At 38.8% G+C, this 16316-nt stretch overlaps 1 protein-coding gene across 1 annotated transcript in view; it reads left to right on the top strand.

The window, feature by feature from the left end:
* The first annotated feature begins 318 nt into the window (after window positions 1-318).
* The window catches only part of LOC127537668 (kinesin-like protein KIF26B), a 28044-nt gene continuing 12046 nt past the window's right edge, over window positions 319-16316 (top strand). Inside the window, 2 exon segments of the mRNA XM_051960603.1 lie at window positions 319-3136; window positions 8875-9067. Of these exon segments, the coding sequence (XP_051816563.1) occupies window positions 3120-3136; window positions 8875-9067 (210 nt within the window). The 5' untranslated portion in view covers window positions 319-3119.

Here is a 16316-nt window from a genome sequence, read left to right on the forward strand (position 1 = left end):
CACACACACACACACACACACACACACACACACACACACACACACACACACATATGCTGAGTGTCTTTGAAGTCCAGCAGTGGGGGTGTCTGTCATCTCATGAAGTATTCATGTAGCATGTCAAGTGTGTGTGTGTGTTGGGGGGGTTTAAAACAGTGGTTTTCACGGCTGCCTTGAGTCGACATGGTGAGAAGGCGGGGCTGTGAAGAGAGAGAGGAGAGGCAGGGAGGGGCAAGCGAGGAGGGAGGAGAGGGAGGGAAGGTGAGGGAGGCAGACGGTTGGAGGGGAGGGGGAGGGAGGGAGGGAGGAAGATTGGAGCTTCGCCAGTGTTTCCGAGCAACAACCGCAGCGAGAGGCAGGAATCCACCCGCTCTTCATTCACTCGTTTATTTCTACCTCTTGTTTCAGTCCTCTATCCCTCCTGTGCTGCTGCTGCTGCCGCCTCCTTTCATCCCTCTCTCTCTCTCTCTCTCTCTCTCTCTCTCTCTCGCTCTCTCGCTCTCTCTCTCGCTCTCTCGTAGTTGGAGGAGGAAGAGGAGGAGGAAGGCAGGAGGGGTGGAGAGGAATAGCATTGCGATACTGCAGGAACAGACTGAGGAGCTACAGGAGAGAAGAGAGAGGGAGAGGAGAAGGAGAGGTAGAAGAAAGGAGGAAAAGAAAAGGAAAATCAGGGAGGTAAATTAAAAGAAATGAGCCGTTAAAGAGGAAAAATTGAGGATGGAGGATGGGAAAACGGGGGAAATGAAGTAAAGTGAGAGGATATAGAGTGGAGAAAAGATGGGGAAAGATACACAAAGGTAAAGAACAGCAAAAAAAGGTTAAAGAGGAAAAGAAATAGAAGAAGAGAGGTAGGGTGGGAAAAGTGGAATGAGAGACTGACGAAGAGGAAAAGAATGAGTTGGGAAAGTAGAAATGTGGTTGAGGAAGAGGGGAAAAAGAAAACTGGAATAAAAGAAGAGATGTGAACGATTTCATCTACTTGCGGGACAAAAAGAAGAGGTGAAGCCAGAGCTTCGTGATCGGACGGAGAACCTGAAGGTTTACAGGTGAAGATCTGGTGCAGTGTTCGGCTGAAGGATGGAAGGATCGATGTGAAGATGGATCACTACAAGAAGGATTGAACTGTCAGATTCTTGGCAGTGAAAGCATTTTCCATTGACAAACGCAGCCAAAGCTCCCTAAATCTCTGCAGAACTTTGCTCCGTTTTTCTCCAGATCTTGTTTAAACATGAAACTGAAACTTGAACAATTTTTCCCTGAAAACTTCCAGCCGTCGGACCGACTCTGCTCCACGTGTGAGAGATGAAACTGGAGGACACAGACGGACGGAAAGTTACTGATCTGTGAAGGATGAAGAGATGTGATCGTTGTTCTGATTAACAAATTAAAACCTGTTGGAATGTTCTCTGTGGCGTTCGGTGCTTAAATCAAGAGACATCGATTTACAGATGAGACCTGAAATTTTGAGGTTTGATCAGTTGGATGTGTTGTCTGATTTGTCAGATTTCTTTTGGACTTCAGTGACAATAGAAATATTTGAATTACCTGATGGATGGGAGGTCAGTTAAAGAAAGACTTGGACATATTGGACACATGTTTGTGTGACGAAGATAAGAGTGGAGAGGAACGAGGGAGGAGATTGTAGGTATTTGGCATGAATTACTCCCATAAGAGGAAACAAGTGGGCAAATGAATGGCTGGAAAATGAAAGTGATGTGAGTAGTTTTAGTTAAGAAATCAGGAAGAATCTCGAAAAACTCATATTTCTGTAGGAGTTGTTGATATTTTGAGACTTAATTTGGATTGTTGAACTATTTCCTGATTATTGGGCAGAGTAAAATCAAGGAAAGCTTCTATATTTTTTGACATATTTGACAAAAATGACCAACAACCTATCATGCTATCCAAGAGTCGAAATGGCTTGAGTTGCTTTGACCAGTGAAATATTGGAAGAATTGGAGAGTCATCTAAATATCATTTTAAGACAAGTTATTGATGGATGGATGTCATTTACAACAATCAATGGAACAAATTCCAGGAAAAATAGCATATTCCTAAAGATATCTTTGATGAAAACAAAAATGTTGTTGAAAACTCCCAAATTCCTTTAGAGTTTGCAAAAAAACTCACTTACTGGTGAATTGACAACCAGTTTACTGCTATTTTAAGAATAAATTGATGCTGTAAATTATATATACTAATTGATTTATTTGATAATTTTAAAGAATTTTCCCAAGGAGTTTGGTGAGCATGATTCATGTTAATTAGATTTCTACAATGGATTGAGGAACAGGTCATGTAAAGTCAAATGGATGGATGGATCAGATACATTTCTATTGCTGGATGTTTGTGGGAGCATGGTAAATTGTTTTTGAACTGCAAATTGAGCGAAATCTTAGAAACTCACAAATTTTCACAAGCCAATTTCCTGATATTTTAGAGCTACAGTTACATTTTATGACCTACAGACTGACAGCTGTTGTAGCTGTTAGTATTCTAAAGAAAACTGTTGATTGGTTTGATGGGAACAACTCAAGGATCCATTTATTCCATTGGATTTCTGCTGGAAGAGAACTTTCCCAGAACTTTTTCGGCCAAGAAAGTTTCTGACAACTGGACTAATCCCAATAAACAACTGATACAGTAGAAGTTTGTTCATATGATTCACAATGGCAACACATTTTCAACGAAAACAAATGTGGATGACTGTGAAAATATCTTTGGGAACAATGACCTGTCAACTGGTTATTGATGGACTCTGACCAGACACTTTTGGATGCTTGTTGCACAGAACACGTTTTGAAGATACAGACACGTTTTTGGATCCAACAGCTGCTCTAAACCTCTGTGAAAACTCTATTTTCTGGATACTGTTTAATCTCTGATTTGGAAAGTTCAATTTTCTGGGACCACTGGCTCCACATGCTGATTTTTGTCACTGCCATGTTCCACCGCTGAACGGTTTCCATCGCTGCTCAGCCTTGATGATGATTCATCAGATTCTTCTCCTGTAAATCCATGATTTTGTGCTTCTTGTTGGAATAAGTGCGGTTCTTTGCAATGGATGAGAACAGGTTCGGACACAGTTCCTCTTCAAGGCGAAGAACTCTGAGCAGATAATGGATTGGAAGGAACTGTGAGTAATCATTTTTACATCTTTTTCAACAGGAAACATTGATTTAATTTGATCTGGTTTAAAGAAGCATGCGATTTAAGAGTGTTGTTGGGCTCAAAGGAATAAAAAAGATGTGCTCATGGGGCAAATAAAGATGTACTCCAAGTGTAGTGAGTACAGCTGAAGATTCAATCTTAAAGTGAGAGAATGTTAACATTAATGCTCAGCTGTAAAATAAACCCAGCCCCATCAGATCATCAGATTCTCCCTCCAAGGCTGCCTTATTTATTGCAGTCACATTATTAACAGCATCTCTTTAAAATGTTTCTCTCCTGTGAATGTCTTCAGCTCACATGAAACACATTGAACAAAAAGGGTTTTCTCGGGCTAGAAAAATCCTTTGGATTCTTCTACTCATCTGAGTTTCTGCAGGTTTTTCACGAGTTGGAAACTTTCTACCCTGCTGATTGATGACTTGCTAAGTCCTCATCGGAAATTCTTAATAGGCCTCCATGTGATTTTTACTATTTGATTATCTCTGCATCCTCAAGATAGATCCACTTTGGAGTCGGGTGTGGCAAAGTGTCCACGCAAAACTGACTGAATGTGTTAGTTTTAAGTGTTTCACGGTCCATCAGGTTAATGAAGACCTGAAATGTTGTAGAATCAAAGCATAAAGGTGGAAGATCAAAAACAAATCAACCAACTGATCCACTCCTGCTCTTCTTTCTCACCGTGTCTTCATAATGAAGCTTCATACTAAAGTCAGCCAAGACACTGACATCATAAAAGGCAGCTGTATACAGTTAATCCTGTTTCCTTTAAGTGGTGGTCTCTGGTGTCGGATATAAGTGGACACTTTGGTGCTGTAGATCAAACATCCACAGGTGACCCAGAGGAAGGAGATCTCTTCGCTGAATGGATATTTTAGTTGAATCCAGCTTGTGGTGTCATACCATAAACACAAAGTCAACTGTCTTAAAACGTATTAAGGTTTCCCATGTTATAATCATGGTAGGGACATTTAATTGACATCCCTTAACCAGGTTAGTGATTTTCTGTGTGAACACAGTCTGATATTCCTGAGACATTTTCATTTTAATTAGCTACAAGCATTCACATAAACTCATTTAGATAAGTGTGCCAGCTGAATAATGCTGCTCACAGCTCATGATTTCCTATTATATTTACATGGTACCATGTCCTGTAGTATTTTTACACGACATTCACAGAGGATGTTGACTCTTCAGCCTCACCATCAGCAAAGTGTGTTTTCAGCCAACGGTTTTCAGCAGCAGAGATGTGAATCACCCAGAAAATGACACAGCAATAAACACAAAAGAAGTCAACACAGAAGCAGACGCTGTGGTTTTATGAAATCCAAATAATGGATGATTGGATTTAGTGGAGCACAAGTGTTCGACTGCATAGCTGATACCAGGAGCTTACTGTATAAATCCAAAGTGTGTGGGACTGCCCACTGGGCACGCTCGTCAGTGTCTGTCTCAGTTGGGCCTGTAGACCTGCATGACTTTCTGTCGCCTTCGCACACGCAACAATGAGATGAAAATAAAGAATCAGAGCTTTTTGAGACTTTTCAAATGGATCATTCTGAAAATAAAAAGTGCACAGGAAAAATGTTCACTGTTTTATAGTTGCTCATTTTCTAATCATTGTGCATGGGAGAAAGTCTTTTTGGGCCAGTGTGGTTTACAAGATGAACACTACAGTTTTTGTTGCGCTGTTTGGTCACTTGACAAAATCATTGTTCAGGCCAGTTGTGATTCCAGGAGTTTGTCATCGTGAGATCCTCCAAAAATACCTGAGTTGTGATGAGATGCTGCAAAAAATATTAATCTGTGTAGTCAAATTAGAGACTCAAAATCAGGTGTGTCATACAGTGGGACTTAGGCTTGGATGATGAAACAATCCTATGTGGTAGACACTTTGTCAATTGCAGAAAGAAATATGTTCAATAGAATCTTTGCTAGTTTAATCTAAATGTATTAGATGTAAACAGGCATAAATGCAAAAAGCAAGGATGCAACATTTGGATGCATGAACATACCTCCCTGAATCATAACAGCTTATCATCCCTTTGAAAATGGAGCTTCTGCACCTTCCCTTGCTTTCCCCATTGCTTGACAACCTGGGCCTCTGGTCTCCCAGGTCTGCATTGGTGGTGAGGGTCATCCTGTTGATTGGCCTCGTGAGATGGGCTTTATGATCTATGAATGCCAATGACCCTCTGTTCCCCACCAGCTCTACGTATTAGTGAAGTTCTTTGGGTAGCTGATGGACATGATGTAGGGATATGGCCAGAAGCTGATGCCCGGTCCTGATCAGTCAGTGTCACCATTAGATTTATTTAGTAAACTGAGGGTTTAAAACCATTCACCGATCAGACCACAAACCTCACACGCACGCCCGAAGTCTAAATGTTCTGCCTTTTTTCACCTGCTCACCGCCTCCTGGTCGACTATCGCTAACCTCTTTACAGTCGATGTCTGGTGTACGAATACTTCCAGATGCACATTTTCCCAGAATCATGCTGATGCTTTTGTTCTGAGTAGTTGAAAGTCTCTGCTGTGCTGCTGTAGATCCAGATAAGCTCAGAGCAGCTGAGTCATGGCGTCAGGCTGCAGTTTGATGGGTGCTGGAGGTTTTAAGCCTCTTTCCTTCTTCACATTCCGCTTTACAGCTTCCACCATTGTACTCTTTCTCCTTCATCTTCTCTCCATTTCCCTGTTTGCTCAGTTCCCTTCTTCCAACTTTGAGCTCTCTACTTTTCTCTGTCTTTTATTCTGTATTGATTGAAGTCTCCCCTTTTCTTCTTTTTCCTGCTCTTTGTTATTCACCTGGTTTACCGTCTGCCAAATGAGTACTCCGACTGAAGCTGTTAACTGTGTTTCTGCATGGAAATGCTGATGTTTTAATGCTGTGAGCAGCAGAAACTTCATTCAACTCTCCCGAAGGTGAACAGGCCCAGGGGAATGCAGTAAAACCCAAATAGCTACATTATACAGAAATGCCCAGCCATATGTTGCTGTAATTGAACTAAACATGATGATTTTTGTCTCTCCTTTTCTCTTTTCATTTCTGTGTTTTGCTTGAATCAACACACCCAGTTCCCAGCGCTGAAGTGTAAATGTCAGCGTTTAACACACACCCACATGTACACGTTCACCTTGCAGCGCTGCAGTTTGTGTTTCCAGGGTTTGTTGGTGATAAACGTTCGACTGGCTGAAATAACACACACTCTGAGTGAATCCCCCGAGGCTGCTCCCCGCCGTCCTTCATGGAAGCTGTAATTACACGCTCTGTTTTCTGATTGGCCTCAGTGAGGAGGACGAAGGGATGAAGAGGAGGAGGAGGAGTGCAGGGGAAATCTCTCCTTCTCTAATGATCTGAGTTTGAGCCTCCTCGACCCCCCACTTACCCAACACTCCTCCTCCTCTTCTTCTCACCTTGTGTTTGACATTTTCTGTCATCAGAACCTGTTAAGTCCTGCAGGGTGAAATTCATCTGTTCATATCACAACCCATCAAATGTGAGCTGCAACAACACAGAAATTAGCATTAAGCAAAAATATGACTTAGAACATGAGGTAAATCCAAAGAAGTAGCTGGTGTTGCCTGTTTGCTTGTTTTTGTGTCAGGTTCCTTATTTTTACTTTGTATTTAATTGTGTTGTTTGTGTTTCTTATTTTTGTACGAGTTTCTTTTCATTTTTATTTTTTTTCTCTTTTCTTTAGTTTATATTTTGTTCTTTAGTTTATGCCTTTCTTTTCTGCGACTGTTGCACACGTCGACTGTTATCAACCTTTTTACTATTTTTTTGAGTAAAACACCATAATTCTTTGCTGAGCAACACAGCACAGATCTTGCTGCATGTTGGTCGAGCTGCATTCTTATCTACGGATTTCACTTGCAGTGCTTTTTCCTTAGTTTTAACCTGATGAACTGATGATAAACTGATCAAACTCCCTCAGTGTGGTTAAACTTCAGCCACTCAGCAGTTATCATCACAAACAGATTATTGCAGCTGTAAAATATGGAGACTCTGTGTTTTCATTTTCTACCAGATCAGTTAAGAGGAGTTTTTGGTTGTTTTTCCAGAAACTTTGATGTCAGTAGGTCATCAACTAGTTTTCACTTCCTGATCCATCTTTTTAATTGTTTTATTTATCTTTAAAACTCCACTGTAAGAGCCAGGTGAATAACTGCAGCTACTAACAGCAAACAGTAACTTATTGTAAGACAGTTACGTAGAAAATTTCTAGGAGATATGTTGCAACACATAGAAAATGAACAAATAGAATTTAACATTTTTTTGTGTTTTTTGCTCCTGTCATATTTTTAGTCAAGTCCTGCATCTCAACAGAAACGGTAAAAACCATAGCTTGATGGGACAAAGTTTTGATGCCAAAAATGATACAAAAAAAACAAAAACTTGTGGTGATTTTGTTTGATGGCTTATTTTGGAAAAACTGAGAAAATCACAGGTGTTACCAATACTGGAAAAACATGGGGGCTCAACATCCTATAGATTTTACTACTTATATGTTTACTTAACACAGCCTGCAATTCAACCAGGAAGTTCTTGAGTTTTTATTAAATGATTTTTGGTAACAAATATTTGCACACTTTCATTTTTGTGTTTTTGCAGATTTTGGTTAATATATTTTGTTTATTTAAAGATGAGGCATGCAGATTGCATTAAATAGTTATGAAATATCATGATTTTAAGATGAGACTCAATTATTTTCTCCAACCAAAGTTTACTCATGGTCCATCCAAAAATTGAAAAAGGGTAAATTTATAATTGAGGGACTTTTGAAGTCCATGGGATATATGTTGCATTTTTTTTAAAATCAAAAATAATATATATATATATATATATATATATATATATATATTCTGTTTATTATGATCATGTCTTTACAAATTGTATAATTATTTATTATGGAAATGATCACTTATTAATAAAAAATAACTGGATATGACTAAAATGTCAAATAACTCTCCGAATTTAATACCAACCATCTTCTAATTAACTAAACAACAATAAAATGAGCTTATTCAAAAGTTGTTTTGATTGTGTTCTTTTTATTAAGTTGAGATAATCATGACAGATATTTCTTTTTTGGCAATATATCAGATTTTATATGGAAAATGACAAATTGTATCCGTGTCCAAGAAATCACTTTCAGCTAAGTTACCCGTTATAAAAAAAATAACTTCTCAAAGAAGTGTGTTAATTCCAGATCACATGACCTGCCCCATATGATGTAATTTCCTCCTGAAGTAAAGACTGGCAAGACTCCAAAGCTTCCTTAGTTATGTAATATAAAGTAGTGTGTGATTCAAGTGTGGATTCATCGCATGTCAACAGGTTTACTACAATATCTTTAGAAATAACTTTCAATTTCAATTTTACTCAATTGTATATATAATATTTAGAAGAGTCTTTCTCTAAAAATGCCATGAGGTGTTTGTTTACAGGCGGCCATGTTGATAGTAGGCCTAAAAACAGCAAACATGTCAACTATGTTAGAACAATCCTGCAATCCCAAAAAATCTTATAAATGGTATCAGACTTTATGCCTTTTGAACTTGTCAGCATATTTTGGGTTTGGAGGTTAAATGACAGTCAGGTTTACGTGCATTAGTGCAGCAGTTTTAAACATGAAGGTGTCTTTAAGGAGAGCATAAGACTTCTAGCTGAATCTTTGTGTCTCTGGTGTTTTCTGTCTGCAGGGCGGCTCAGAAGCTCAGTCTGTCCCGCAGGAAGAAGTCCCAGGCCGGCCCGCCCTCCTCGCCTGGTGAAGCTCCGGGACTGCTGCTGTACACCGGCGGCTTCAGCGGGGCCCTGCAGCTCTCCCCTCCTGCCGTCCCACCATGCCTCCTTCGAGCCGGGTCGAAGGTCAAGGACACGCCGGGGATGGGGAAGGTAAGAAGCTGTTACCTAGAAAACCCTGCAGCAGATCAGAGCCCAGATCTGATGGTTCTCAGGCTGTTGGAATCTCATGAATCCGGTTTGGTCGACCGGCAGGTTGTGAGAAACGTCTGGAGCAGAGGGATCGGTGGGCAGGGAGGGGTCACAGGGTCAACTGGATGAAGGAGCTTCCTGTTTCAGCGTGAGGGGGCTGAAAGACTGCTGAGTCAATGTGACGGAGGAGAAGAAGCACTCAACGTCTTTGTTTCATTCAGCGGGTTTATGACAGTTTACAGAGCAAATAGATTCATAGTGTTGATGCTCAGACGTTTATGTTACTGAACACTCAAAAGCACCGTTCAGGTTGATTTTCTGTCTGTAGAGGGAGATTTTATCATCACCTGCTCTGCTCAGTGATTTTAATCCAGTCTACAGCGTATGTGGGTCATTTATCAGCCCCTCCTCAGTAATAATTACTGCCACAGTGAGCTGCTCCTGTCATTTAAATCTCCAGAGCCTTGTCGATGTTTTTACTCTGACCTGACAGCCTTCTGAATGTTCATAATTACACTTGTCTTGGTCTACAACTATGACTTTAAGCTCCTCTGCTTATATCTTATCATAACCAGCTGCATATCAAAGTACAAGTCACATGCAAGGAATTTGACGTTGGGGCATTACAAAAAAGCAGACAAGTAGAGAAATCTTAATGAGGTCAATAGACATTAAGTGTTCCAAGTCAAATAAACAGCAAGTGTAGCAATACCAGGGAATCTGAAGTGATAAAAAAGTAAGAGATATTTACATGTGTAAAAAGGCAAAAATAGTCGCCTGAGAATATGCAAATGTGCATATCACATGCTGTTATCTCTGCGTAAAGATGTTCAGACGCTCGTAGGTGTTTCAACTGGAACTTGTCTTGGCCCTGTGAATGGATGACAGTGTTTCTATCGGGGTGAATGAGAGGTAAAGGCTGTCTGATAGTGGACAAATGTGCTTTATAAATGCAGATCTTCTAACTTATGGTTTGATTCAGTTTTTCCTCCCACTTGTATAAGTTTTTACTTCGATTTGTGTCAAGAATTGAGTTGGCAACTTATTCAGCAAGTCTCTTCTTACTCTTGTCTTCCTACTCTTTTAAAAAGTGCTCATGTTACTTTACCTATGCCACTGTATCAGTCATAATTAGTTGACATATTCGTTTTTGGTTAGCTGATACTGACAGAAGCCCTGTTTAACCTGCATCCACTTTCTGCAGTCTGTCTTAGCAAATATATTCACAAACATTATCCTGTCTTCACAATGACACCTAGAAGACCAGCTGTTGTCCTCCTGAAGGTGTCTTTTAAAGCAGATGTTACCATCAGGACTTTAATGGTCAGCAAGAATGTCCGACAGCAACAGTTATCCCCTTGCAAAATGTCCATAGCGACATGACGAAGCAGTCCTCTAACAGAAATCTCTGGTGCACAAATTATTGTTCATGGGAATTTTAATTTCTGGATCTGGCCTCGACTCTGACTTTTCTCGTCTTTCTTTGATATTCAGACTCTAACTTGTCTTAGAGTTTTGCTTGGGCCCATATTCTGCACATATATAGGTTTATAATATCAATTCTTGGCTCTGTTTAATTGCTTTAATGTTCAAAAACACCTCAGTTTTCTAATTCTGTACATTGCCGCAGTGCATCTTGTACTCCTGTCTGGAGCACTCCTGTCTCTTTAAAGCCTTCCCTCCAAGAAGCTCTGTGATTGGTCAGCTGACCCAACGAAAGGTAGCATAACCTCAGATCTCTGTGTGGACAGTGAGATGTAACAGAAACAGCTGGACCGAGGAAATAATTGTGGACTTTGAGGCAGCTGCTCATTCACTTGAGGGTCAAACTAGCCGTGATGCAGATGTGTTACATGGTGATGTAATTAGGTAACAGAAGAAACACCAGACTTCAAACAAAGTGTTTCAGGCGGGTGTAGAGCAGAGATTAACTCCCCTTTATGTGGACTTTGGATTTTGTAAGTTTGAAGATTTTTTACAAGTAAGAAAACTATGACACACTAAAAAAAAAGCTTTGAAAAAATCCCACACAGCATATTCAGATCAGCAGTAACTGTCCGCCTGTTTTCCACAGGATGAACCCTTTTGGGTTTGACTGACTCCATGATGCCACCGTCTGGATCAGTCTCAGAACAGAGATGTTATTTGATCAGACTTTAAGCTCCTCTGCAGCCTGTAGCGGCGCTAACGGGGCTTTCTGGGTTTCTTTGGATCCAGCAGGACTCCTGCCTCCTGACATTATGTAATGTCTTTATGGACACGGTTAGCGATGTTTGGACTCTGCTGCTGGCTGCAGATCAGACGATGGCTGTCGGAGCTCACGGTGTTGCCAGATCTGCTGCCGTCGGCTCAGCGTGAAGTGATTAACGTCTGACCCGACACACTGGACTGAAACCAGCTCAGAACAGGTCAAAACCAAATGACCCCAATCACACACTTAACCTCCGGACGGCTTTTCAAATATCCCCTTAATTTACTTCGAAGAGCCACATGTTGTTGTGTGTTTTCTGGATGTGTGCTGAAGCTGGCAGTGACTGTCTGGAGCCAGTTTACAGTTTGCTGGAAGCATATTGCGATGATAGCAAGTGTCTCACTGTTGTTCACAAGTCTGTCAGATCTCCTCTCTCAACCCTTCTGGTTCCCCTCAAACAAGGAATCATTTGAATGAAGGCGCCATGTTTTTGTCTCAGTCCTCTGGCTTGAGGGTTCCTGTAGTGTTTGCCAAATTAAAATTCAGGCTGCTGAATACTGTAGAGAAATTAATAAAATAGCTTGTTCGCAGTTTTAGAAATAGATGACAATATTCTAACAGCAACTATGCCAAAAACATATATGCTTCTAAATACTGTGAAATGAGTGGAAAATAATGGCAAAGGTTAATTAAATAATTAAATTTTTGGCTGATTAAAGTACAGTAAAATTATGTATTTTTAATGCCAGATGTTTTAAAACAAAAACCGATAATTTTTTTTAATACTTTTTTTTTTTTTTTAAGGGGACAAATATTTACAGTTTTGGTCTGTTTTTGTATAGTTAATAGTAAAATTAATACCTTAAGTATTTTTTTTACTAATAATTTACTGTGATCTTACGAGGGTTAATCAGCTATTTGAAGTAACTTAGAATCTGTAAAATTACACAATTTTTCTAACAAATACAGTTAAAACTGTTAAACTTTTATTTTTACAGTGTACTGGTCGAACGTGAAGAACGACAGGAAACAAATTGCAACATTTAGCAGACTTTACAAATTACATGAACTTCATAACATTTATATCATGTTTTTGTCAGGAGTTTGCAGCTATATGTGGGGTTTCTTCACCTAAAGTCTCAAAGACTGCAAGGCCAGAGAACTTTTGAACTGGAAGAGTCGAGGGCCTTTGTCTGATAATCTGTCTGTAGCTGAGATGAGCAGCAGAAAAGCGAAAGACAAAATAAGAATTTAAGTAATTTGTCAATTGAAGCTTTTACTAAAATCAACATATTGTGAATGGTTGATCTTCTCAGCGACTGTCTGATTTCACTCTTAGTCCTTCGAAGTTTACTGTAGTGGAGTGTTTATTGGTATTCGGGCATACGGTGGGTCTACCAACACAGAGCATCAGTCTGCGAAGGTAAACCGACCCAGAACATTTGGAAAGTACATATTTTATAGGGATGGTCAAAGAGTAGGGAGGGGAGCTGTGTGTAAATACAAGGGTGAATAGTGGTTAATTTGCGTTTGGTTGCCAATCAATAGCAGATTAATACAACAAGGAGCAAAAGGTAACTGAATCAAGAGGTCTGGCAGACAGATGCGAATAGCAAAGGTGCGACAACAAAATGTAAGAGGGAGGTCTGACCGTAATAAATGATAAAAGATAAAACTGTAGCAAAAGGTGTGCAGTTTTCTTCATCAGGCTCATGTTACCATGTAAAGCAGCTACGAAACAACATTCAAGACCTTTGTAAAGGGACCGAATGTGATGCTTATTAAGACGCGTAAAGACCTGCAGAAGGCCGGTGGTTCGTTAAGTAGAAAAATGTTCCCTCTCCTCCTCCCTGGCTGCCTTCTGCAGCTGCTAATCACTGCATGTCTGTAGTTCAGCTTTAAAGTCTTCATGAGCCAGTCTGGACTCTCCCTGATCTGATTCTCCTTCATCTGTCATCCAACTGGCATCTCCAGGAGTTTAGATCTTCTTCCTCCTAATAGAACATCTGTGCTCCAGTTAATGAGCTGCAGCGTCGAGGAACAAGAAATAAAACGGCATTTTAATGAGCTAAAATTACAAAGCTCTGCAGAACCGTGACAGAGCTAAGCTAACAAGCTAACTACTTAATTTATTCCCCCTCTTCATTAAGTTTTTATTGAATGAAATGATCAGCAGTGGTGAACGAAACGTAGCAGTAAAATTTGATGCAGTTGCTGGACTAAAAAACACCAGGTGACTCTACAAGATCTAGTGTTATAACTCTGAAAGCACTTGGCAGCCTTCAAACTAGCCATCATGCATCAGTCACTGCTACTTTAATTGTCTCTGACATTTAAGACCACCTCTTGCTGCTTTAAACTTCATTGCAGGAAAAACCTCCCTCATATTCAGGTAGGTACGGTGAGGATGATGGTCCGGTTTAAAGGCCCACTGAGGGTTTCTAACTGAGGCTCAGACCACTCAGAGCTCCTCTCAGACGCTTTTTATTGTTGCCTTTCGGTCATAAACTGTGAAGCAGTTTGTATTTACAGCAGAGGAAACGTCCCTCTGTGACTGGCTCATAAACACTCTGATGGACTGAGCTGAGAGGAAACTGTTCGCTGCTGCCACCATCGTTATAGATATATCATTATTTACTCAGCAGCTCATTAAACTGAGGAGTAGCTTGTTTTAATGCAACATGAGACAACTCATTTTTAAGTTAATATTTGTTTGACAGTAGTTCCCTGTTATGAAATCCATATGTGACAAACTTGCTGCAGGCTTTTCTGACAGAGGTTCTGTAAATGCACATACAACTGCATGAACAATGATGATCGTGTTCATCTGATGAATCCTCAGATTTATCTGCCTTCCCTGTTTATGGAACTGTTTCTAAAGTAGTTTTATTGGCCCCACCTACAGCAGCTACAACAATAACACACTGATGATTCACTGTTAATAATCTAATGGTGTCATTTATTATTTTAAATCAGTTACACTGTAAAAAAGAAGAAAGAAGTTACTTTTATGGCAAAATTCCAGAACGCTACTGTAAATTCATGGTAAAACATTTTCTTCATCTACAGTAAAGAAATGTCTTGATACTGTTGATTTTACGGTTAAATAATGTGCTTCATTCCATATTGTGCTGTGAAGTTTTAACCTGTAAAGAAATTTTAGTTTTACATTAAAATTTGCGTGAAAAAAACCACCATTAAAAAATAAAGTTTATATTATCTATTATACATATTATAGCATTTTCCCATTATCAACACAACAGTCAGTGTATTTATCTTTTAATATGTGTATTTTTTAGCAAACATTACAGTTATAGCTGTCGTAAATATTAAACCATATGTCCGTTCATCAATTTGACAGACCCAAACTGTATATTTTTTACATGAAATAAATGCAAAATTCCCCATGTTACTTGTTAAAATTATTACAGCATGTTTTCATTATCAGTAGAAAGTGTGAAAACTGATATTCTTTTTGAGAAATAAATGCAGAAATTACAGTATTGTTGATATATATATATATATATATATATATATATATATATATATATATATATGGCATGCCGTTTAGGAAATTATATATATAATGAAAGTCGATATATATATAATGAAACTTGATATATATATAATGAAAGTCGATATATATATAATGAAACTTGATATATATATAATGAAAGTCGATATATATATAATGAAACTTGATATATATATATAATGAAACTTGATATATATATATAATGAAAGTCGATATATATATAATGAAACTTGATATATATATAATGAAACTTGATATATATATAATGAAAGTCGATATATATAATGAAACTTGATATATATATAATGAAACTTGATATATATATAATGAAAGTTGATATATATATATAATGAAAGTTGAGATATATATATAATGAAAGTCGGAATATAGAATGTTCAGATTTTCATTCCATCTATTCAAAGTTTCATTCCATATATTCAGACTTTTTCCTACTGAGCCCTGGAAGGACATGGCAAACAAAAACAGGAACCTTATTGGACATTTGCTCTTCAGATGAGCTCTTCTGTGATTATCTGTCTTCATGGTTGTCACAGGGAACGGCGACTACGTTTGAGAAAACAGGTAATTTTTAGAGATGTTTTGATTCTGAACACTGAACGTGTTAGCATTAGCTTAGCTACTTAGCTTCGACTACATTTGCATCCCTACATAGCTTAAAGGTTAAACACATGCACCATATGTTGATGATAATGATAATATCTATGTTTATCTTTATAGCTGGTCTTAAGGCTAATTACGAGGCAGAGGTCAGCTGCTGCCTGGACACATCCATGATCACGCCACTGGTGGGACACAATTGTACTGGATTTCAGCTGAAGGCTGCTGTTCTGTCCAAACTGAGACATTTTATTGTGACATACCCTCCACTGTTGTTAGCTTTTGATTCAATAAATTTTTTTGAGATGAGGAAATCACTATTGCATGTTTCTAGTTAAATATCCTATTTTTATGATATATCACTAAAGCATGCACTTTTTATATTTTCCATCAATTTCACCCAAAAGTTGAATAACTATTTGTGAGCAGTGTATGTAGACACATAATAGAAGCACATTTCAATAATATGTCTGCTGCAGTAGTGCAGTTTATCTACCTAGATTGGTGTAACAGTAAAAAAAACATATGCTACTGATGTTTCTGACTAAAATCTGCTTGAAAAGCACAACTGCTTATCTGTCAAAATGTGTGTAACAAAAGTGTGCACTGAACACTGAATAAAGTCTCTGTAGATTATAGACAAAATTTGCATCTCTCATCACAAATTTCTGTTTATTCACCCAAAGTGCATGAGTAAAATACAAAACAGGTGAAGTACTAAAAAAGATTTATTTTCTAGAAAAGCCAATAGTCAACAATGCAGTTTAATTCTGGACAGTTGCTCCAGCACCGACGCCATGCGTCCCATCAGTGCAACCAAGGTTTTCATTCATCTTCTGGATGTTCTGGAGAATGGCAGAGGTCAC

Source organism: Acanthochromis polyacanthus, chromosome 16 (genome assembly GCF_021347895.1).
Source record: "Acanthochromis polyacanthus isolate Apoly-LR-REF ecotype Palm Island chromosome 16, KAUST_Apoly_ChrSc, whole genome shotgun sequence".
NCBI classification, from domain to species: Eukaryota; Metazoa; Chordata; class Actinopteri; family Pomacentridae; genus Acanthochromis; species Acanthochromis polyacanthus.